This window comes from Mustela nivalis (assembly GCF_964662115.1).
Source record: "Mustela nivalis genome assembly, chromosome: 10".
NCBI classification, from domain to species: Eukaryota; Metazoa; Chordata; class Mammalia; order Carnivora; family Mustelidae; genus Mustela; species Mustela nivalis.
Genome location: NC_139029.1, coordinates 17556333 through 17580349, shown reverse-complemented (window position 1 = coordinate 17580349; position 24017 = coordinate 17556333). Strand labels below are relative to the sequence as shown.

The window sequence follows — 24017 nt, the reverse complement described above, 5'->3', positions numbered from 1 at the left end:
TTTCTACTATGGAATATTATACAGCTGATATATAGACATAAATTAGATCTGTATGATTCATCTCAAAGAATATTGACTATAAAAGCAAGTTTTAAATCAATTTTTTATGAAAAATCATAAAACCCCACGTTTGTATTATATTTGAAAGAGCTTGGAGAAAGATGACAGAGCACTTGCTAAACTGTTAACATTGGTTACTTCTAATTTATGGGGAAAATAATGCGGACCTCTTTTATAGGATTTCATACTTCCAAGGAATGGGTGTTTAGCTTTTCCTTTGTATATCTTTGGATTTCCTCACTTGTTACAAAAGTAGCTGTCATTAAAATTAATGAAATTTTTAAATTTTGGTAGGGGAAAGGGCCATTACATTTTTCTTAACTTTCCCAACAGCATCTAATACAACAAACATTCTGTAAATATTTGTGGAAGAAGACAGGAGGAGAAGAAAAACAGGCTTAAATATTTAGTAGAAATAAAAAGATAGCCATTAAACTACTAATGGCATGATGAAGCATTGCAGAACCTCTAAATGGGCAGTGAGAGAGGAAAACAGAGAGACTTGATCATGCTGGCCAAACAAAATGGGAAAAAGTGAAAAAAGCTAAGTAAAAGAAATAAGATACTAATGAAAGTGGTAAGATCAACATTGTAGTTACTCTAGTAAATGTAAATGGATTGAATTTACCTATCAAGTGAAAGAATCTTTCATATTGTTTCCAGTCAAGGTGTCAGCAGGGCTGTGTTCCTTTTGGAGACTAGGGGGGAATCTCTAACACCTTGCTTATTCAGGTATTGACAGTATTGAATTCCGTGAGGTTATAGGATTGAGATCTCTGTTATCTTGGGGACTATCAGCAAGCTGCAGATGTTAGTTCCTAGAGGCCTTTTCAGGTTTTGAATCTCTCCAGGGAATGGACTGCACCTAGCTCCCCCACCCTCATAATTCCTGGTAATCTCATCACAAGATCCTTAATTTTAATCACATCTGCAAAATTCCTTTTGTAAGTGATGAGTGAGCAAAAGGCTAGCTGAGGACAGAGCCTTAGCGGTCGCCCTACTCCACCCCCACCCCATGTGACACATGTGACATTCCTCAGGCACTCCTGGCTACCCTAAAGAACAGATGGTTAACTGACAGAGATCACAGTCCTGCAGGACAGGAGTCTCCCTCAGTGTACAAATGTGCTAGTGATTTACAAGGAAGAAGCTTTCTTATCAATAGCCTAACTTCCAGAGACCCCTAACTCAGTTCCTGAAGCCCTAATATCACACTCCCCTCCAAAAAATTGAGGGAGGCTGAGGCAGAGGGAAATGTAAATAAAATTGAATTTCTTTTGAAGTTCCACTGAAAAGGACATGAGTCATAGGAGGAATGTAACATTCCTCCAGGAAACTCCCAACTGTCTTCATGTTAGTACCTCATTAGAAGGGAAAAATAGCCTTGGCTTGACAATAACCAGGCCTCCAGTACCCTGAGAGTCTTCATTAGCATATGACAGTCCTTCTGGACACCTCCTTTGTCCTCAACTGCCATCCCTAACTCCTGAGTATAAAATCAGCCACCCCTCACAACCCCGGGGCAGCAGCTCTTTCTGCCCACTGGTCCTGTTTCCATGCTTTAATAAACCACCATTTTGCACCAAAGACATCTCAAGAATTCTTTCTCGATCTCTTGGCTCCGGACTTCACCCCCACCGAACCTCACTTATTTTCCAAAATTTCATCAGTAAAGTAACATTCCCAGGTTCTGGGAATTAGGGTGTGAACTTCTTTGGGTGCCATTAACCTGCCTAACCCATGTGAAGGCCCTAAACAATTTTAAATAAATGTAGAAAAGCATCACATTCTTGGATGGGAAAATGTGCTATTGTAAAGATGTCATTTCTGCCTGCATTAGCCTACAAATTCTGCAAGGTGCATTAATGGTAACTGAAAATGGATTTTGAATCAAGTGAGGGGATAGATGCTCAGAGAAGACTCTATTGCTTAGAAAAAAAGAAACATTTCTTGCAGACTTAAACTCAGGTAGACTTACACATATTATAGATAAAAATGTTTGGGTTTTGGAATATAGGTGAGGTTCCGTCGGGTGGGGTCCGGAACTGATGACCATGAAAGAATTCTTGAGTCATCTTTGGTGCAAAATGGCGATTTAGTAAAGCACAGGGTCACGACCTGTGGGCAGAAAGAGCTGCTGCCCCAGGGTTGTGAGGAGTAGCTGATTATATACTCTGGGGTTGTGATGAGGGAACATGAAGGCAGGCTGAAGACAAAGCAAAAGCTGACACCCTGCAACTTCCCCTACCCCCACTCCTGGTGAGGCTTATGTGACATTCTTTAGGAACCTCCCAACTATCTTAATATCTTGCTAAGAAGGGAAAAACAACCTTGACAATGGCAAGGCCTCTGGTATCCGGTATCCTGTAGGTCTTCTTTAGCAACCACCCTTTTTCCTTACTTCCCCCAACCCCATCGTTCAGAACTTGCCACCCCTCACCCCAGGGCAGCAGCTCTTTCTGCCCACGGGTCCTGTCCCCATGCTTTACTAAACCCCCATTTTGCACCAAAGATATCTCAAGAATTCTTTCATGGGCTCCGGATTCCACCCCACTGAACCTCACTTACATTCTTTAAAACGTTATCAGTTGGGGGAGGCAAGGAAAAGGGAAGTTTCAAAAGGACTTTCTTACAAAAAGGAAGACTTACAGGATGCCTGAGGCCTTGCCATTGTTAAGGTTGTTTTCCCCTCTAGCAAGCCATTAACATTAAGATAGTTAGGAGCTGCCGGGAGAAACACTACTCTCTGCCCGCTTCAAGTATCTGTCAATGGGCAGCAGGTCGTTAAGGACATTTAATTCTACCTACATTACCTTCTGGAAGCTAGGTTATTGAAAGAAATGCTTTATTCTTGTAGATTCCTAATACATTTGTAAACTGAGGAAGACTTATGCCCTACAGGATTGTGATCCCTACAACTATTTATTTTTCCTCTCCTTAGCTTTAGGGCAACTAGAAGTGCCTGAGAATGTCACCTATATCTCTTGGCTGGGGGTGGGTGTCAGCTTCTGATTTGTCCTCAATTTGTCCTTCTCTTCCCTCATTACGAACACACCAGTATCATGCACACGGGCAAGGTAACATATCCGATGGTTTCCAATATCCTCCTGTTAACATCCAGGATTTTTCTACTCACCTTATTTTAGGCACTCATTTGACTGGTATTTTGAACCAGTCAAGAGACTCCTACCACCCTTTCTTTTTTAATAACCTAAAGCTCCACACTCCCATTATCCTATTTTCCCAACACATCCTTTTTACACTTGTCAAATCTGAAGCTCTTATTATTTCTGTGACTCATATAGCTTTATGAGAAGTTTCAGGAAAAGTTCCTGGCAGTTGGGCATTGTATCTTCTGTTTACTTGTGATACCACTTAGAAAAACGTTTCTAAAGAAACATTTCTTTCCCTAGGAACGATTTCCATCACGATACTTCCCTAGAGATGTGGAGGATTGTGGACAGTAACCAAGGCAGGTTACATGGGTGGGTGCAGATTCTGGGATAAAGTTTTTATTCCCTCCATTTCTTTGCCTATTAGGGGATGTGGGTTGAAGATGAGGAAGAGAAAAAATTTGTATCTCCCTCGAAAGAAAGCAACTTTAGTAAAACTGCCACTCTTGACTCGCAAAGCTCAAACAATGACTCTACTTGCAGATGTGATTAGTTCATTCAACGAAGTTATTTCAGGGCAACTGTTATGCTTTATTAAACATAAGTATGTTTGAAATGTATCCAATTTACAAATCCCCAGAAATAAAACAATCACCATTGTTTAATCCCCTAAACCAAGCACAAAGTCTTCGGAACTGACTTTTCAGCCGTCATTCTGACCCCCGGTATAGGTCAGCTGTGTCTCGAATTGTCTCCAACTTTCTTAATCTCTACTTGGCAAAACATGGGCGTAAGCGACCTTTTCTAAATTGATACTGCATTGACGGAGATCCTGGGACGTCCGCAGCCTGGCACCGGTCCGGAAGAAGTGGCCGTGAAGAATCCAGGGAGGGTCAGCCCGAGCCGGCAACTTCTTGGGGAGTTGAGGCAACAGCCCGGCCTGCACTGACCCAGCAGAGAGAGCGTCCTCAGCCTGGGACTGCGGCCGCAAGAAATATCTGCACTCCGCCGGGTTCAGCAACAAACACAGCCCACGGGTACCCGGATGCAGCAGCTCCGCGCCCCGCTCCACCCCCTCCCCCAGGACGAGGACCGCCTACGCTTCCAGGACTTTGCGCAAGGCGGGCGGGACGGGGCCGGACGGGGCGGGACGGGGCGGGACGCGCCGGGACGCGCCAAGAGAGGAGAAAGGGCGGTGATTGGGCAAAGGGGAGGCACGCCCACCGTGCCAACGTTTCTGCGCATGCTCTGCGCCTCGGCTTCTGGTATTTTCGACGCGTTTGCTGGCGCCCGCCCAGTCCGCGTGTGGAGGTCGGAGAGGGAGGTCGATAATCTGCTTTTCTCGAGAGTAGCTTCGAAAAGTCTCCCTTCGTCCTCAACTTCGAAAGGAGGGCGTCTGTTGGTCCTTTACTTTCACTTTTGGTGTGGCTTCGGCAGCCTGTGGTGGTAAGTTTTTCAGTGACGCGGGGTCGGTCCCAGGTACGTGGGTTGGGGGTGACGCACAAAGGAGCCGCTGGTAGGGCGTGCAGGCTGGCCTTTGTGGCCGTCACGGCCTGGAGTCGGAACGGGTTTTAGTTTCTTGGCTTGGGATCCGCCCGCGCGACTCACTTCCGCCCCCCCCCCCGGTGGATTTCAGGTGCCGAGTTTCCGGGCAGGGGTTCTCTGAGACAGAGGGAAGCTTGCAGTCTCGCGCCGAGATGTCCCAGTACGTGAACGACCTGTGGCCGGGCTCGCCGCAGCACAAGGAGTCCCCCTCGAGGTCTCGGTCGGGCCGGTCCAGCCGTCTGTCCTCGGCATCCAGGAGCCGCTCGTCTTCCGGGAGCTCTCGGTCGCGCTCCAGCGGCTCGAGCCGGGCGTCGTCGCGGAGTCGGAGCCGGTCTTGGAGGAGGAGCAGGTCAAGGTCTTGGTCCAGGAGGCGCCACCAGAGAAAGTACAGGCGCTACTCGCGCTCCTACTCGCGCAGCCGGTCACCCTCCCGCGGCCGCCGGTATCGCGACAGGCGCTACGGCGCGTCCAGGAGATACGGTCGGTCGCCGTCGCGGCCCCGCTCCCGCAGCCGGTCCCGCTCGCGGGGACGCTCGTATTACCGACGGGCCTACGCGCTCCCGCGGGGGCGGCGATACTACGGCTTCGGCCGCACCTTGTACCCTGAGGAACGCGGAAGTTGGAGGGGCGGGTCCCGGGGCAGATCCCGGACCCGGTCGCGGAGCCCAACCCCTTTTCGCTTAAGTGAGAAAGGTGAGTTCCCTGGTTCCTCTTCTGCACCCTCGTGCGTGGCTGGCTGGCGACAGCAAGACTACGCCGGGGGACCAAAGTAGTCTTGTAGTGCGGATTTCCATTGCTTTTGGCGCTTGTAATCTTAGTAGTTTCGTTGGGAGCAAACAGAAGGGACTCATTAGGAGGTTAAGAGCAGTTAAAAGCGCTCTGTTTGGTACCGTTTTAAAAGTGGACGTTCTTTTCCTTGGGGATTAGAAGTCGATTGCGGAATTAAACAGCTTGAGGTAGAGGAACTTCTTTTTCCCAGTGGTTGGCCCGCCCTTCTCCGTGCAGCTTTTCTAGGTATTGCTAGTGGCTCAGTTTGTCTTAAGCTTTTGTTATCCGTTGAGCGGGAAGAAGAATATCAAAACCATTTTTGTCAATACCGTGTTAGTGGAACAATTGGATTTTGTTCTAGTGTTTATTTTTTAATATTTTACTTACTTGGTAGAGACGCGGTGGGGGGGCCAGGTGAGGGGCAGAAGCAGCAGACGCCCCGCTGAACAGGGAGCCCTGTGGGAGCCTTGATCTGGGACTCAGGATCATGACCAGAAAAAGGCAGGTGCTTAACTGAGCCATCCAGGTGCCGCAGTTCCAGTATTTTAACACAGGTGATTTGTTAATGGTGGGTAAGATCACAGAACAGAAAAAGATAACTTGACTGGAAACCTGTAGGAATCTGGGCGTCTGCGTGACTCATTGGGTTGAGCCTCTGCTTTGGGCTCAGGTCATGATCTCAGGGTCCTGGGATCCAGCCCCACATCAGGCACTCCTCTTGGTGGTAGCCTGCTGCCCCCCTTCTCTCTGCCTGCCTTTCTGCCTACTTATGTTGTCTTTCTCTGTCAAATAAATAAAATACTAAAAAAGACTTCTAGAAGTCTTAAAGTGGATTTAGGAATGTATCTGTATTGGTTCATTAGTTGTGGTGATTGTGCCATATATAAAATCTTACAAAAGAACTTGATAGGTTTAGGGAAACACATTTGAAGGGAAAGAAAACAATTGGGAAATTCAGGCCTTTGGTAAAGAAAATTGAAAACCAGTTGAGAATATTTAGGGATGCTTGCTTGCTTTTCTCAGCTAAAAATGGGCATTCTTTGGGGGAAGTGATTTACAGGAGTAATAATTGTCTTGTTTTTGTAGATCGAATGGAGCTGTTAGAAATAGCAAAAGCCAATGCAGCAAAAGCTTTAGGAACCGCTAATTTTGACTTGCCAGCTAGTCTCAGAAAAGTTCTTGCATCTAAAGAGACGAACTGTGGAACACCTGTACCAAACAGTGATGCAAAGTTTGAGGTAAGTATTCTAGGTTTATCCAGAGTCTTCAGAAAGCTGCTCTTAGGAAAATGTAATTAGCCACTTTTTTTGTTTCATCTTAAGAGTGCTTCTTGAAAAGCCTAAATATAATTTGTTAAGATCAAAGTAGTAGCTCCAGAAAGGGTCTCTCCCCCATGAAAATGGGAAATTAGTGATCTTTATTTTCATATGACACAATACTAATCAGTTTCATAGTTGTAGGTGGTATTTGGCAATTCTGTGTAGCTATTGAGTTTTTCTAAATAGCCTTTACAGAGTATTTTATCTGTAGCTTTCATTTGCAACATTATGTTCCCACAAATTCTGTATTTAACATACAGTATAGTTTATCTGCTTTATTTCTGTCTTATAGAAATCATGAATGTGGTCTCCAGACAATGATGAAGAAAATCTGTTGGTAATTGATAAGTGGGCAAAAGCATCAGAGGTTTAACTAATTTGAAGTTTACGTTCACACACTGAAAGTTTAGTTTTTTGTTGTTAGATCCATGTGCATGCTAGATGTCGGGATAGGTACTATTTTAATAAGACCCTAAAGACAGCTTTTTAAAAAACCGTTTGTAATGTGGGGCATCTGTGATACAGACGTCCCTTTCATAATATATGCAATATATTCCAGATGTTTTGAAAGATTACAGAAGAAGAGGCCTGCTTCACTTGCAGATAAGTTTATTATAATTCTCCAGAAATGTGCAGGATGTGCATTGGTAAATTGCACTGTGTGGTCTTAATTACATGAAGTAGAAAATATAAAATTCATAGCCTTCAAGGTTTAAGGTAGTTAGAAGTTTGATAGAATCCGTTAAGATCGGAAAGTCGTTCTCTAGATGAATCTACCATTCAAACCCAGATGTGGGTTTGCTTAAGTATTTAGTAATAAACAAGGTCTTAGTCCAGTTGCTTCTTCAGATTAGGTTTCCAGCTGGCAAATGCCTTATTAGTTCTTTGGACCTAAGTATTTTCTGCTATGACTTTACTTTCAGAGTTAACTGGATTTGCATCAGGGGAATATAATACTGTTAGGGAAGAGTGCCTTAAGCTGATTATTGAATCAGTTTTGTTTTTAAAGTATTTTTTCTCTTACTTGTTTAGCTGTCCGGAAAACTAGGAGAAGATGGAACTAAAAATCCCAGTGAAAAGACTTCTCAGCAAAAAAGCATAGCTTTTAGCTCTAATGTGAGTATATCTGGGCATTGACTACTCAAAAATTGGACTTAAGGGATACAATTCTATTATGTGGGCTTTTATTTTTGTTGGAATACTCATTGTTTTTGTGGTTTTAATTCGGGTCTACTAAGCCACTTTAGATAGAATAAACCTTTCATGATTTTTTTTTACCATTTTTAGAAGTGACTGGTATATTGGCTTTTTCTTTTATATATGGTACAAAAATGTACCATATATAATAGAAAAAGCCAATTCTATTATATGATACATTTTTGATACCAGTATTTATTTTTACATATTTCTTCTGTACTTGGTGAACTATTTTAAAACCACATTTCAGAAAATCCTGTAATCAAATATTTTAAAATCCTCTAAGTGCTTAAACAAAACTGAAAACTCTGTCAGTGCATTATTTTGCAATCTACTTTGCATATAGATCTTGGTTTTTTTTTTCCTAGTATTTAAAGTAGGCTTAACAGTTGATCATGTGGGGTCCATTCTGTCCAACCACATTCCATTCTGTGGTTGGTGTCTCAAGTTTAAGTTTTTAATGGGATTGCTTAGTGTATTTTGTGAACAAGTATTTTGGATACAATGTGTTTGTATAGCTGACTTAAGAATTTCTTCTATTACAGAATTCTGTAGCAAAGCCAATGCTTCAGAAATCCGCTAAAGCTACTGCTGAAGAGACCTCTTCAGGATCCCCCAAAATAGATAAGAAGAAAAGTCCATATGGATTGTGGTTACCTGTCTAAAAAAAGAAAACTAATGTATAAGGTTGGCTGAAATGCACTTTATTGCAAGTGTGTGTTCTAGCATTATTCCATCTCTGGGAGTCATTTAGTGGTAATTGTTGGATTACAATGACACAGAAATACATAAATCCTTTATAATTAAATATTAACATTTTAGATTTCTTATAGATAAGAGAAAACACACACGGACCAGATGATTCATACAGGTGGGAGTCTTGTACATATACTTGTAAATGTTTTGTATAATACCAGTTATGTAAGAGCAAAATTTGTAAGAACAGTAATTGATATGTTTATATTTGTTAATAAATTTTTTATTTTTTAAATTTGTGTCACTTTATTATATATGTATATATTACATTATGAATCTTTATTTTTATTTTTTTAAAAGATTTTATTTATTTATTTGTCAGGGATAGAGAGAGCGAGTGAGCACAGGCAGACAGAGAGGCAGGCAGAGGCAGAGGGAGAAGCCCACATCGGGCTCCGGGTTCATGACCTGAGCCGAAGGCAGCCGCTTAACCAACTGAGCCACCCAGGCATCCCATGAATCTTTATTTTAAAGAAGCATAAAGTGTTTCTTGTTTAAAACTTTGCTAATCCCAAATCTAGATCCATGGAGTGATGGCAATAGGGTTCACTGATTCTGGAGTCTGAGAAATGCTAAATCTCAAAGTCTCCACCCCAGAGCTGAATCTTAATATCCCCAGTTATGTGGGTCTTCATTTAAATTTCAGAAGTTATGCCTAAAGTTTATGGAATTCTGGCATAGTGTTGTCCTAGACGACTTAAACTACTAGCTTCAGGGTAGGAAACTCAGCCAAAGAGGTAGAAATGGAATGCCTCCTTGAATTCCAAAATTTGTGATGTTTAGCTGCATTTCTTTATTACGGTTTTTTTTTTTTTTTTGAAGTATTTTTTTTTCTATTTTGCCATCAATTTGGGTGGTCTTTTAAATTTAGGAAATAAATGGATTTTTAATAGGGATGATACGGTAGAGAACAGGAAAAGCAGAATTTTAAGAGACAACATCTCAAAAATAATTTGAATAGATGAGTAGGTAGAAGTCATGAATTCTTAAAATAGAAGGGACAGTAACAAAGGTTCTCAAGTGGGACTTAATTTGTTGTTAACTAAAGCTGTACTATCAAATATTTTACCTGTACTTTGCAGTAACCTAGCCACTGATTACATTCAGTTTCTCAGTCATGCTAGCCACTTCTGAAGTGTTAAGGCTAGTGGCTGTGTTATTGGAAAGTATGGATAATAGAATATTTCTGTCCTAAAACGTATGGGAGAGAGCTGCTCTAATAAAATTTGACCTTATGAAAAACTCAAAAGGACAATGAATGGGAAATTCCTGTAAGGTTTGCTGCTCTGGGTGAACATGTCCATTTTACATCTAGGTTAACAGTAGTTAACCAGGAGGAGGACATGCTCCTAAGGGAGTACGAAAGTTTATGCAGTAGGTTCATTTTTTTTCTTTTTTTCTTTTTTAAAGATTTTATTTATTTATTTGACAGAGAAATCACAAGTAGATGGAGAGGCAGGCAGAGAGAGGAAAGCAGGCTCTCTGCTGAGCAGAGAGCCCGATGCGGGACTCGATCCCAGGACTCTGAGATCATGACCTGAGCCGAAGGCAGCGGCTTAACCCACTGAGCCACCCAGGCGCCCCGGTTCATTTTTTTTCTAAGAAGACTTGAGAACATTACATTGGCAGGCTGGCGTGATTGCAGCCAAATCCAGTAAAAGGTGAGGATTTGAGTTGTAACTGAAAATGAGGCTAATAGGAACACTTTGTTAGTATATTTAGTATTCTTAGCAAAGTTGCAGAGGATTTCCTTGTGAGGGAAACTTTGGAAAAGAATGAAGTGTTAATCTTTTCCACCTTTTTTTTTTTTTTAAAGGCAGAGTTGGGGGCTGAGAGAGGAAGGGAAGCAGGCTCCCTGCTGAGCAGAGAGCCTGATGTGGGGCTCTTTGATTCCAGGATCCTGGGATCCTGGGATCATGACCTGAGCCAAAGGCAGAGGCTTTAACCCACTGAGCCACCCAGGTGCCCTTTTCACCTTCATTTTGCTGGTAATAGCATTTTCTCTGATTATGACCTGTATTTGAATATTAGCCCTTATTAACAGCTAAGTGACTGGACAAGTCCTCTCTTCTAACCCAACTCCATCATATCCGAAGGGTCTGGCTTATTACTGTTTCTGATACTTCACAGTGATTTTTCTCTTCAACATTCTTCACCATTAGTTTCTCTTTCAGTTTACTAGCACACTTGAGGCTTCACTATTTCATTTCTTAGTCTGTTGGATCGTTTTATCTAGTGTCCTGAAAAGAGTATGGTTTAAACATAACATCTTTTTTTTACCCCCATAATTGCTCCATCAAGTACTAACGGCCTCCTTGTTTAATTAAGTTCACTTGTCGGTGGTAGTCAGTCAGTCCTGGGCTTTGTAACATAGAAGATAAACGTACTGTGTGTGTATACCCAGACTGGCACTACGTAAGTAGTTGCCCAGGTGTGATACCATGATGCTAAGTTGTGGACCGTATAGCAAGGTGGTGCTGAAGGTGAGAAAGTGTACCAAAAGACTAGATCTCAGTGCTGTCTGGAGAAAATGAGGGAACCACAGTGAAAAAGGTAAAAGAATTAAAAAGTTTTTTTTTATTCTAGTATATCTAAAGTGTCAGCTCAAAAGAATAGTGGCATTTTAACTTTTTTTGTACTAGGTATTGTGATGAGTGTATATCTTACACTTAAAGCACCTGTTCTAGCACTTTCCAAGTCCTACGGTGGCCACCATTTTGGAAAGCACATCTAAATTGGTTCAGGTATTAAACCCTTTGCTTTTTTTCTTAAAGTGTGAACTAGAGGAACCACATTTAACTCACCATAGCATGCTGTCCTTTCATTTTCTTTGCTGAAAACCTCTAATATGCTTATCTAGTAAAATAAAACTTGGTCTTAATGAGTGCTTTCCACTCTCTAGAGAGTCCTTCAAAATTTTCTTTGACTCAGGGACTTAATGCATTTATTTCCTTTGACCTCCCCCACTTTCTACACTGGCTCTTTGTCCTTTGCCCACTGTTAGGATTGTATCCTTGGCCTGCTGCTCTCTACAAGCTCTCTGGCAATTTCCCCCATGCTGCCTTTAACTGCTACCAGCTACTTAATGGAAATGAGTTTCCTGAGTTTTTTTCCAGTGCCTACTCTCCAGCTCTTCAAAATGAACCTTTCCTATACTGAGCTTATTAAAATACTGCGTATTTGACCATCCACTTAGTCAACTTCAGAGTAATCCTCAAATCAGACGGACAGTTGAAGCAGCAGTGGCTTTTTGGGGAGTGTTTTTCTCCTCTGGAGAAATCTGTTTGTTTTTTGAACAATTTTATTGATTTGAGAGCACGAGCCAGGCGTTAACAGGTAGAGGCGGAGGGAAAAGCAGACTTCTTCCCCACTGGGAGCCTGATGCAAAGCTCAATCCCAGGACCCCAAAATGACAACCTGAGCCAAAGGCAGACCTTTAACCAACTGAGCCAGCCAGGTATGCCTATTTTTCCTTTAAATCTGGATTTTAGGATCTCTATGGAACCTATCCTTAATAAACTTACCCTTCTCTTTTTCCATTACATGTCTTCTTGGGAAATACTGGAGCGCCAAGTAATTAACAGATTATTAGTTTGTTTCGTTTCTTTTTTTTTTTTTTTTAAGATTTTATTTATTTGACAGATCACAAGTAGGCAGAGAGGCAGGAGGAGAGGAGGAAGCAGGCTCCCCAATGAGCAGAGAGCACGACATGGGGCTCGATCCCAGGACCCTGGGATCAGGACCTGAGCTGAAGGCAGAGGCTTTAACCCACTTAGCCACCCAGGCACCCCTGAAATTTTTTTTTTTTAAAACATTTATTTTGGAGACAGCACTAGCAGAAGGGGCTGAGGGGAAGAGAGAGAATCTTAAGCAGGGAGGCTGATGTGGGACTCAATCCCAGGACCCTGAGATAACCTGAGCTGAAACCAAGAGCGGAACACTTAACCAACTGTGCCACTCAGGCTCCCTGTCTTCAATTATTTTTTTAAGGTTTTTATTTGTCAGAGCACAAGCAGGGGGCAACAGGCAGAGAAAGAAGCAGGCTCTTTGCTGAGTAGCGACAACGAGCCCGACATGGCACTCGATTCCAGGAGCCTAGGATCATGACCTGAGCCCAAGGCAGATGCCTAATTTCCTGGTGTCCCTTGAATTATTTTTAAGGGAGTTACACATTTGTTCTTTTTAAAGATTTTGTCAGCGAGAGTGTGTGTGCAAGCAAGGGGAGAGGCAGGCTCTGACTGAGCGAGGAACCTGATGCTGGGCTCAGTCCAGGACCCTGGGATCATGACCTCCGGTGAAGGCAGATGCTTAACAGACTGGGCCCCTTAGGGGCCTGCCCTTGAATTATTTTTAAAAGGAAGTCTAGAGGCACCTGGGTGGCTCAGTGGGTTAAAGCCTCTGCCTTCAGCTCAGGTCATGATCCAGGGTCCTGGGATCGAGCCCCACATCTGGCTCTCTGCTCAGCGGGTAGTCTGCTTCCTCCTCTCTCTCTGCCTGCTTCTCTGCTTACTGTGATCTCTGTCTGTCAAATAGATAAATAAAATCTTAAAAAAAAAAAAAAAACCCTAAAAGGAAGTCTAACTAAAATTACTGCTTCTGTTTCCATTCCACAGAGGCAATCATAGTATGAAGTACATGCTGGATTTTTTTTAATGCCTCACACAAACTGCTTGGGTATGAGCATCTTTTCATGTTAGTATGTATAGCTCTACCTCATTCTGCATGTGAATGTACAACATTAAAAGTTTCCTTGTTCATAGTATATTGAATCATTAATAGCACATTACCATCTTAATCCGTCTGTCATTCACAAAATCAGAGCTACTGGTGTGCCCAACTTAACGGATACCAGTCCTACTCTTTTCATATAAAATGGCACAAATAACCTTTACTTTTATGGGATACTCCTGACTTTCAGGTTTTTGCCCTATATTTCCCATAACTACTATTCAAACTACATGCCCTCATTTTTCAGTTACAGTTGAAATGAGGTTAAAATTTCAATTAGGTTTTTTTTTTTTTAAAGTTTGTATTCTGTAAGTTTTAATAATACTTTGACCAAATGTTTTAATTTACTTTCTTCCGAGGGAAATTTGCTTTTAAAAATGGTGTATATACAAAATGTCATTAGAGGATCAGTTTTCCTACTTTCTGTACCAGCCCCATAAATGTACCTGGGCCCTGGGCTACAGCATGGGATAGGCTAGCACCTGTTAATTGTGACTACTTATGGAGAGGGAGGGCCAGGGGGAATTTCCAGTAGCCACTAACCCCTTCCTCTCTCCACCCACCATAGCATACAAGAAAAATTAGTCCCAGTTTAGCATTCTATCTCTGAAGCTCCCAAGTTCAACTCTAGTTCAAGGCAAACATGACACCTGGGTAGCTCAGTTGGTTACACAGCTGCCTTCAGCTCAGGTCATGATCCCAGTGTCCTGGGGTTGAGTCCCACATCGGGCTCCTTGCTCAGCGGGGAGCCTGCTTCTCCCTTTGCCTCTGCCTGCCACTCTGTCTGCCTGTGCTCACTCTCTCTGACAAATAAATAAAATCTTTAAAAAAAAAAACCCATGACAAATGTAAGGATGATGACATATGTTTGTAGCTAGTAGTGTTAAGCCCACTAGGGTACACACATGAAGTGCACACACTGAACAAAAATACATAAGATTTTGTCTCTGAAATGAGTGAATAATAAATATATAAGCATGAAAATACATAGTCATAGAACACTTAACAAGTTATAAAAGGAAAGGTAATAGTCCTGGTTTACTGTTAGAATTTGGCAGTCAAAAGAGTTCCCAAAGGAGATTAGACTGCTGTTCCCCTCTCTAAATTCTGTTTAATTTCAGCTGTATATTTCCCATAGAACCTTTCTGCTTTCTTGTTGAATTTGGCATTCCTTTCATTAATGTAGTCGATGTCTGCATCATCATTATAAGGACGTCTCCGGCTATACTTGTCTCGTTTTTCAATTCTGGAAGAAAGAAAAGAAAACTGACAATATTCAAAATTGCCTTCTTTTTTTGATCTTAATAAAACATGCCCAAATAATTAACTAAGATAAAATCAGTAATGGAAACAGATATACAGAATTCCAAGCTGCTTTCTTTTTTGGTCTTAAGACTGAAAGCAATATCTTTAGGGAAAAATTCTATGAAGAAATAGGTTTACTGAACTTCACTAAATTTATAAGTTAGCAGTACTGTCAGATAATCTAGTCTTAGGAACACAAGTTCATGTTGAAATACAAGGTCAGTGACAAATTACTTTGAGAGAATTTATACACTACTGGCTCTGCCTAATAATTACCCTATTCAAAACACAAATGTACAAATAACAGTGATGGGACACTCCTCAAACTAGTAATCCAGGTGTTCCTTAATTTCTACCCTTTGCTACACGTGAAGACCACAAAGTTAATTTTGTCATGAAGCATTAGTCAGTACTAAAACTTAAGGTTGCATGATAGTACTTACTGCTTTTCCAAGTCTATGACCATCCTATCAATTTCCTCTGTGGAGGGCACATGGGTTCCATGAAGAAGACTGTTGGATGTTGGGTAGAACTCCTCTCCACTGAGAAAGAGCAAGGTGAAAATAACACCATGAAAATTCTCTACCATCAGAACTGGACAGTGTTTAGTGGCCAAAAGTGGAAACCTCGGGGATCATATTTGATTACAAAGAAGAGAAATCAGACCTGAAAAAGGTACTGAAGAAATCACCTACTCTAGTGCCCACGTGAGGGACCAGCTGAGGACCAGAGGCTTATGGACTCACCTAACAAGCTGCACAGAGAGAGCTTGAACTGTGTGCTCTGAACAATTTAGAGCGCTCTCTGCTACACTCTCCCTATCAAAACAGTTGTGATCTTAAGCACACTACTGGTCTTAGGGAAGGAGCAAGTGCAGCTTAGCACTGCTTACCGCTCCTGGGCAAAGTAGTTACCTCCACAGGTAAGGGACAGAGTAGGAGCAGCTGTAACCATGAAGACGATACTGCATACAATGCTATGTGCCAAACAGTACGTACACTGTACGAATTAATTCATTTAACACTCCCCACACCCTTGAGGTGAGCACTGTTACTCTGTGTATACAGATGAGGAAACGGAGGAAAATTGTGTGACACATCTGATAAGTGGTGGAGCCAGAACCCAAGGCCAGGAAGTAAAGCTCCAGAATCAGCGCTCTTAAATTCAAGTCCTTCCAGGTAACATACTAAGAATATACCATTAAATCACTTACTGTTTTTCTCTCAGTCTTTCATAAGTTTCCATGTTAGGTTTGATCTGCTTGGTCAGCCGATGATACTGGCGTAACTGGGCGGCAGCATAATCTAAAAGGAGAATCCAGATTTTTCAGGTGTTGGGGCATTATTAACCTATTATTAAGAGGCCCATTCAATAAAGTAAAAGCCAGTTTTACCTGAGAACCCCAGGTCGGGGTTTTTCCTCCTCTTCTTCCTCTCCCATCTTTCTGCATCTTCTGCACTGATCTCCAGCAGCTTCACTTTCTCATAGTCCTCCCCTCTTGCCGCACATTCCTAAAAAGAGGGGAAAAAAATCATTAGTTTTACTCCCTTAGATCATTCTTCAACCCCTTTAAAATTAAGAGAAGCCTAATGACTTATCAAAACTGTTTAAGTTGATTAGCTTGAAAACTGTGTAATTTTCTGTGATCTGTAAGACATAATACATCTAGGGTCACCTGGGTGGCTCGGATGGGTGTCTGGTCATGATCCAGAGCCCGGGGATCAAGCCCCACATCAGGTTCCCTGCTCATCAGGAAGTCTGTATTTCCCTCTGCCCCTCCCCCTGCTTGTGCTCTCTCTCTCTCCCTTTCTCAAATAAATAAAATCTTAGGAAAAAAAAAAAATCACCAGAGCTTCATTTCTTATTAAAAAAAAGACAAAAAAACTCTCTGTAGCACTGACACCAAAAACAGCCGCGGTGGACACATTAGGTGTCCATTAAAATCCTTTCTCCCCTCCTTCCCCAGCTCATGGCTCCCCATTTCCCAGCCTCCCCTGCAGTTCAATCAGGCCAGGTGACTTGGGCTGCTCAAAGGGGAGCTAATACATGGGAGACTCATGAGCTTTATAGTTTCATTTTCTTTAAAGATTTATTTGACAGAGACAGTACAAGCAGGGAGAGCAGCAGGGAGAGGGAGAAGCAGGTCTGCTAAGCGGAGCCGGACGTGGGGCTTGTCCTGGGATCATGGCCTGAGATGAAGGCAGACACTTAATGACTGAGCCATCCAGGCACCCCTATAGCTTCTTATTGTTGGACTTTCTGTTACTGCAGCTTTGGCTCTTACTCTGACAGCCATTGCTCATTCCACTGTATGTGCCAGGCACTGCTGTTAAGTGTTTTACACATTTTATTCTCACAACTGTCTCAATGCAGCTGAGACCAGACCCGGAGGGCTCACCCACTGTGCCACATGTTGCCTGGATGAAACACAGGAGGGTCCTACAATCCACAGACTGTGAGGATGGTGGACTTGTACTTACTTTTTTCTTTTCTTCTTCCTGCAGCTCCCATTCCAGACGAGCTTTTTTAGCCTCCCAGTTTGCAGGTAATTTAAGTCTTTTATCTTCCTCCACAACTTCCTGGTGGTTTAACTTTCGAGCTTCATTCTACCACCAAAACACACAAAGTTTGACAGCACAAGTATGGAAACAAATCTAAATAGACATTACCTGTCTTCTTGTATGGCAGGCATCCAAAGCAGACCTTTGCATTTTATCCTGAATGGAGGAGAGCCACTAGAGAATTTTACATGTGTATTTGTGTTGGGGGAATTTATGGAGGGGGAGATGAGGAAGTCAACACCTATTCCTATATCTTTAAATATCCTTTTACTACTTTCAAGGAACCAGGTGGTAGGGATGCATAGAGCTACAGTTTGGAAGTAAGAAGGCCTGAGGGATATACGGACTTGGCTACTCTCTGGCTGTGTGATGTAAGCAAGTCTTTTAGGATTGGATTGAAACAGGGTTTCCCACGGTGTGAGTTCTACTATAGGGAGGGACTTGAGAGGATTTTAGATGCTAGTGAATGACACCAAGTCACATACTAAGAAGGTGATTCCATTTTCATGTCTCTCTCTTTATTTTTTTTAATATATATATATTTTTAATTTTATTTATTTATTTGACAGAGAGAGAGATCACAAGCAGGCAGAGAGAAAGGAGGAAGCAGGCTCCCCGCCGAGCAGAGAGCCCGATGTGGGGCTCGATCCCAGGACTCCGGGATCATGACCTGAGCTGAAGGCAGAGGCTTAACCCACTGAGCCACCCAGGCGCCCCTCCATGTCTCTTTTAATTCGAATTGGGTCCAAGACAAATTCTCATCAACTAATGGGTTTAAAGCGTCTGAAAACACCTTTCCTAACACCTCCTCTTAAAAACAAACAGGGTAGGAGACTCCATCAGAATGTAACCCACAAAACCCAGACAGTGGGAAGCTACAGAAAAACAACAGTCTTTTTTTTCCAAACAAATGAAACAAGATGACCTCCCAAATAAAAACCCAAAATAAAAATAAAACACAAAAACTAAAAAAAAAAACAAAAAACAAAAAAACAACAACCCAGAAACAGAAAAGATGAAAAGAGAACCTATAGATTAAAGACATAAAAATGTAAAATTCCCATCTTAAAGAGTAATATTACATTTAAATAGCAACTTAAAGATAAACACTGAGCAAGCGGGCAGGTGGTCACATGTATAAGCTGTGAAGGTGATGGGAGACTCCAATCTAATGTTTATGAAATTGAGAAAGTTTTTAGATTTACAGAATTAGTGGCAGAGTTAGGCCAAGACCAAATTTCCTGATTTCTGCCTATTTCTTCCCCAATCTATGTATATTTTAATATCTCATTTTTAAAAAGGATTTTATTTTTAAATAATCTCTACACCCAATGTGGGGCTTGATCGCAACCCTGAGATCAAGAGTTGCATGCTTCACTGACTGAGCCAGCCAGGCACCCTTTTGATCTCTCTAACAATACCACCATCACACTCCCAAAATAATGAATTCTCATCCTATAATGTTCACATTTTCCTGATGGTCTCAAGGGTTCATTATTTTTACAGTTTGAATTCAGACAAGTCTATATATTGCGACTAGTCAATACATCTCTTAAGGTTTATTTAATCTGTAGTCTCCTTCTCCATCTTTTTTACCCCCTGCTCTTTCGAGGACTGTGAAAATGATCAGGCTGACTGTCCCATTTCCCAAAGTGCTAGCTACCTCCCTATGATTTCCTTTAACAGGCTCCGTTGACCCCTCTATTTCTTGTAAATTGGTCTTTAGATCTAGTGGTTCCATTCAGTTCAGGTATTATTTAAAAAGTCTACTTATATGAAGCCAGTGTTATATACTTCTATCAGGAAACACATAATCTCTGGTTTTCTCCCTTTTTGTGATGTTTGCAGTAACTGATCACTTAGAACCAGTGATCCATTAAAGATTACAAAAGCTTGGGCTACCTGGGTGGCTCAGGTAGCCTCTGCCTTCAGCTCAGATCATGATCTCAGGGTCCTGGGATCAAGTCCTGCATGGGGCTCTCTGCTAGGCAGGGGAGCCTGGTTCCTCCTCCCTCTCTCTGCCTGCCTCTCTGCCTACTTGTGATCTCTCTCTGTCAAATAAATAAAATCTTAAAAAAAAAAATTACAAAAGCTTGATATTTGAATTATATTTACTTCACAGCCTACCCTTTTCACGGTATTTCAAATTAAGTATGTGTGTCTGATGAGTCTTTAAATTGAGTTTTTCTGGGCAAACACAAATAACTACACTCCTCACACACATCCTGTCTCCCACTGCTTGCGGGCCTCCCACCCTAAAGAGGACTCTGCCTTTGCACTTGTCCTTACTGCTTGGAAACCTCTTCCTCCAACTTCCTTTACTTGTCTGATAATATCCTACTCATCTTTCAAGCAGCTTAGCTGTCCCATTAGTCTATAGTGGTCTTCTTCTTCTTTGAACTTCCGAGGCACTTTGTTCCTCCCTTTAACACACAATTACCAACTCGCGGAGTAATTACTGTTATGGACCTGCCTCCATAACCAGGCAGGCAGGAGCCTTACCACACCTGCCACTGTATCCACGCTATCTGGTTGGCTGTGGCTCACTAGGAGCTCGGAGGTGGGGGAGTGGGGGTGGAGGAGGGCGTTTGGGATGAATGAGTGAGTAGCCAACTTGCTGTGTGACAACAGACAAAACCAGTGTCTGGATCCAGAAACGGATTAAGTGAGACATTCTAGAAGTGAGACTTAAGCATGAGCATTTTTAAAAAAGTTCTCGAGCGGTTCCAGTGTGCCATCAGGGTTGAAACCACCGGGAAAGATCTTTCTTCAGCACCGCGCGTCTGTCAGGCGTGTCAGACGTGTCACTTGCTCGTCCCTCCACCAACACTCGCGGGCCGCTCAGGTGACAGGTCTTGGATGCCTCGGGGGCTACTCACCCGCTTCAGGTGCAGCTCCCGGAACTTGCGCAGCCTCTGTTCACGCTTCTGGGCGGCCAGAACCGCGACCCCTGCGAGGGGCCGCTCCCCCTCCTCCGCGCTGCCCACCGGCACCTGCCGCGGAGAGGACGGGCTAGAGGCGGGGCGGCCGGGGCCGATTCCCCTCACTGCCGCCGGATCCCACGGTTCGTGCGCCTCCCTCCCCGGCATCGCCTGTAAGTGTGGGCCAAACGTCTAGTCGCAGACACCTTTATCCCCAAGCCCTGGGCAAAGCCCGCCACCCACCTCCCCAGCCTCTTCCTCAGCTGCCATCACCCGGCAGCGCTTTATCCCTCAGACTTCCGGCGGCAACAAATAACTTTTCCGACTCGCCTGCTCACTTCCGGCTGCCGGCAGCTACAGGTTTCAGGGGAAAGGCCCGCCTTTTACTGCTTCGCCCTGGAGACGAGGAACCAATCCCCGCCCGCCGCAGCCCTGGGCGGCATCCGATTGGGCCAGGCTAGTGAGGGGCCTTGAGTAGCCACACCTGGGCGGCGCGGTAAAACCAAAGGGACTGGCGTCAGCGCTATTTGGACTGTAAAGGGGAGGATGAGGGAGAAAAGGGAGTAAACCACCAGATGTGAGAGAAAGCAACCCAAAGCACAGGTTGTGCCCATCAACCAACCGGCCTTGTAGTTCAGATTTCTGAATACTAAATACAAAGTAGATTCACAGTTACCGTCACGTCGTCCTGTTTTAATCCTACCTTCAGTTTATGGTCGCCCTGCTCAGCATAGCGTGAGCTCCAAGACAACAGCTGATGCCTTGTGGCCCGAACGATCCCTAGTGCAGGGTATGAACTAATATCATACTCTTGAATGGATGAAGGAATAAACCAGTTGGAGATTATTTGGGATCTCGAGCATCTTCGTGATGCAGAAAGATTTCTTGGATTAATTTGAGGCTTTGACTTCGGAAAATTCTGCAAGAAAGGCATTCTTCATCTGTCTACTCATTCAATAATGACCTGTTCTTATTTATTTACTAACTAGTGTATTCTCTGGTTCATCATTTATGAAAAAGAAATAATAAAGCAATACCCATGTCACAGAGTAGTTTGAGGACAAATTAGGTAATATGGGTGAAGTATCTGTGACTAGTACCTGGCCCATAGCAAATGATGAGTAATTGCTGACTTTTGCCAGTTGGCATTAGATGTGCCCCTTTCCTGCCTGAGGTCTTAAATGTCTTTCTTCAAGGAAGCCTTCATCTCCACCCCCTGAAGAGTCAGTTTCCCCTGTTATAGCTCGTCATACTTTCTTCTTTGTTGCATTTACGTAAGTGTAATTAAATAAATGTGGAATTGCTTGTTTAATGCCATTGATTTAAAGGAGACAAATTTCTCAACCACTATTAAAGCAGCAACTCTAGGCCTTTATTTTTTCTATATCATGGATGAATTGATGGAGGAATCTTACATGTATTTATATTCTTTAGGAATACAGAAATGTCAGCGACAAAATTATTTTCAGTAAGATCCCATCAGAATTACAGATTTTACAAAATATTTTTTTCAGAGCCCTATAAACTGAAACCAAATAATTAAGGAGAGTTTAATGAAGGGACTGTTTACAAACTTGTAGACTGGATTAAGAGAAACCAGAAAAAGAAAGTGAAGCATTCCAGGGCTAGGAGCAGGGGGAAGCCATTGGCTAACCCTAGTCCTAAAGAGGTAAGCAAAGGAGAAGTAGGAGAGGGTGTTCAGATAGAAGCTGTGACCAAAGAAACCAGTCCATGATCCAGGCATGGAATAAGTATCCTGACCTCATTCTTTTCTTCTGTGGGTGCCACTCATTGGAAGGATCCAATGAGAAGAGAGCAATAAACAAGAGCTTATTGATACAGACCCTACAGACCAGCACTGGTGAGTGCAGAACAGAGTGGACACTGGTGGAAGGTGGCTCCAAAGAGGCAAACAAAATATCCACTACAATTCTTTCCGTGGGACATGGTAACAATCTCATAATTTTTTGAAGTCTTAGAAGAGCTCTTTGTTCAAGTAATACTTACATAGATTTAGTAACAACGAACAGAACAAGTTGTGTGGCCAATTGAATTTTCCAAGATGATTGAAGATCTTTCATCCTATGTACTATTCTTTTTTTTAAGATTTTTAAAATTTATTTTAAATTTTAATTAATTTAATTTAGATCACAAGTAAGCAGAGAGGCAGGCAGAGAGAGGGAAGCAGACTCCCTGCTGAGCAGATCCCAGGACCCTGGGATCATGACCTGAGCCAAAGGCAGAGGTTTTAACCCACTGAACCACTCAGGGGCCCCCTATGTGCTATTCTTACAATGTGACATTGACACACCTCCCAAGGAGAGGTAAGATCTATATCCCTAATCCTTGAATATGTGACTGCGGAGGAAGTGACACTACATGACTTCTGAGGCTAAGTCATAAAAGTGGAAACAGATGCCACCTGGTTGTTTTGAGATGCTTGTTTTTTGAACCCAGTTACCATTCTTTGAGGAGGCCTGAGCCAAATGGAGAGGTCATGTAGGACTGAACATTGGTACAATCCTCAGGAAGGGCAATTTGGCAATATTTATTTATTTATTAAAGATTTTATTTATTTATTTGACAGAGAGAGAGAGAGAGATCACAAGTAGGCAGAGAGGCAGGCAAAGAGGGAGAGAGGAGGAAGCAGGCTCCCTGCCTAGCAGAGAGCCTGATGTAGGGCTCGATCCCAGAACCCTGAGATCATGACCTGAGCTGAAGGCAGAGGCTTAACCCACTGAGCCACCCAGGCGCCCCGGCAATATTTATTTAAAAATTACAAAGACATTTCCTCTTTGACTCAGCTCTTATGCTGTTGGGGTTTATCCTACAGGTACAATTGCACAGGCATAACATGAATTATATGTAAGCATTGCTTAGGACATCTATTTATTTTCTCATATGATTTAGTAAAGACATGATAAGATTCATTGGGTGAGAATGCACAATATTCTTTTTTGGCTGTCATTTAAAGCTTGTTGGGTACATTTGGTAAAGCCTCTGTATACATCATAACATCTTGGCCAACAGAGGAAACAATAACAGTGGGATGGAATCTCCTTCATGCTCAGGGAAAGCCAGGGTGTGATGATCTAACCATCCAGGTGGAAATCACAGCCTAAGATCCATGCCATATAACCACTGAGCTCCATTCAGGGCTGCTCAGTAAACACCTGGACAGTGTGGCCTCTTGGTGCCAAACCAGTCACTTTCCTTCAGTGTAACAGAATGCTCACAAAGTTCCAGATATTTATTCACATGTTGGGTGTAATGAGGTTGGTTCTGCTTAGAGTGATTTTGTTGTTGTTCCCAACATAGGGGTCCCTGGGTGTTCCAATGTCCATATCCTGGGGTAAGCCACATAAATCCATCCCAAATCTGGTTATAGCCATACATGGTTCTGACAGTCACATTTTTTAAAAAATATTTTATTTATTTATTTGACAGACAGAGATCACAAGTAGGCAGAGAGGCAGGCAGAGAGAGAGAGGAAGGGAAGCAGGCTCCATGCTGAGCAGAGATCCCGATGTGGGGCTCAATCCCAGGACCCCGGGATCATGACCTGAGCTGAAGGCAGAGGCTTTAGCCCACTGAGCCACCCAGGCACATTTTTAGGATTCTTTTGGTTGACAGGTTGGTGGGCTGCCTGCATAGTTTGGTTAACAGAAAAAGAATACTTAGGTCCTGTGTCATTAATACTGTGCTGTAGGCTAGTCTTCTGGATCAGGTTTACTAATGTCAGAT

At 42.8% G+C, this 24017-nt stretch overlaps 2 protein-coding genes across 4 annotated transcripts in view; one reads left to right on the top strand and one right to left on the bottom strand.

The window, feature by feature from the left end:
* The window catches only part of RSRP1 (arginine and serine rich protein 1), a 28942-nt gene extending 19949 nt beyond the window's left edge, over positions 1-8993 (top strand). The window contains exons 3-7 of one of the 3 annotated variants that reach the window (XR_014299198.1): positions 3182-4619; positions 4810-5411; positions 6573-6724; positions 7098-7921; positions 8548-8993. Coding sequence is in view for 2 of the 3 variants with exons in the window: in XM_082684703.1 (XP_082540829.1) it covers positions 4871-5411; positions 6573-6724; positions 7838-7921; positions 8548-8667 (897 nt within the window). In the remaining variant the exon portion in view is untranslated. Of the gene's footprint in view, positions 1-3181; positions 4620-4809; positions 5412-6572; positions 6738-7097; positions 7922-8547 lie in introns of those variants that run through there. The other 2 variants (XM_082684703.1, XM_082684704.1) reach the window with 2 other exon arrangements.
* A 2319-nt stretch (positions 8994-11312) lies between these two features.
* Positions 11313-20593, bottom strand: LOC309841581 (pre-mRNA-splicing factor SYF2-like). The gene is made up of 6 exons (XM_082684719.1): positions 20232-20593; positions 17272-17397; positions 16185-16302; positions 16005-16095; positions 15235-15333; positions 11313-14732 (listed from the first exon to the last, which is right to left on the bottom strand). The coding sequence occupies exons 1-6, from the start codon at positions 20439-20441 to the stop codon at positions 14567-14569; spliced, it is 810 nt and encodes a 269-aa protein (XP_082540845.1). The 5' UTR covers positions 20442-20593; the 3' UTR covers positions 11313-14566.
* Positions 20594-24017: the final 3424 nt, after the last annotated feature.

Bases quoted from the DNA above. Each gene is read 5' to 3' on its own strand.
- LOC309841581 (XM_082684719.1), bottom strand. From the start codon at position 20,441: ATGCCGGGGAGGGAGGCGCACGAACCGTGGGATCCGGCGGCAGTGAGG. The intron at 17,398-20,231 runs GTGAGTAGCCCC...TTTTGGTGGTAG, and splicing joins GGGAGCTGCACCTGAAGCGG to AATGAAGCTCGAAAGTTAAA. The intron at 14,733-15,234 runs GTAAGTACTATC...TCTTTCTTCCAG, and splicing joins GTCATAGACTTGGAAAAGCA to AATTGAAAAACGAGACAAGT.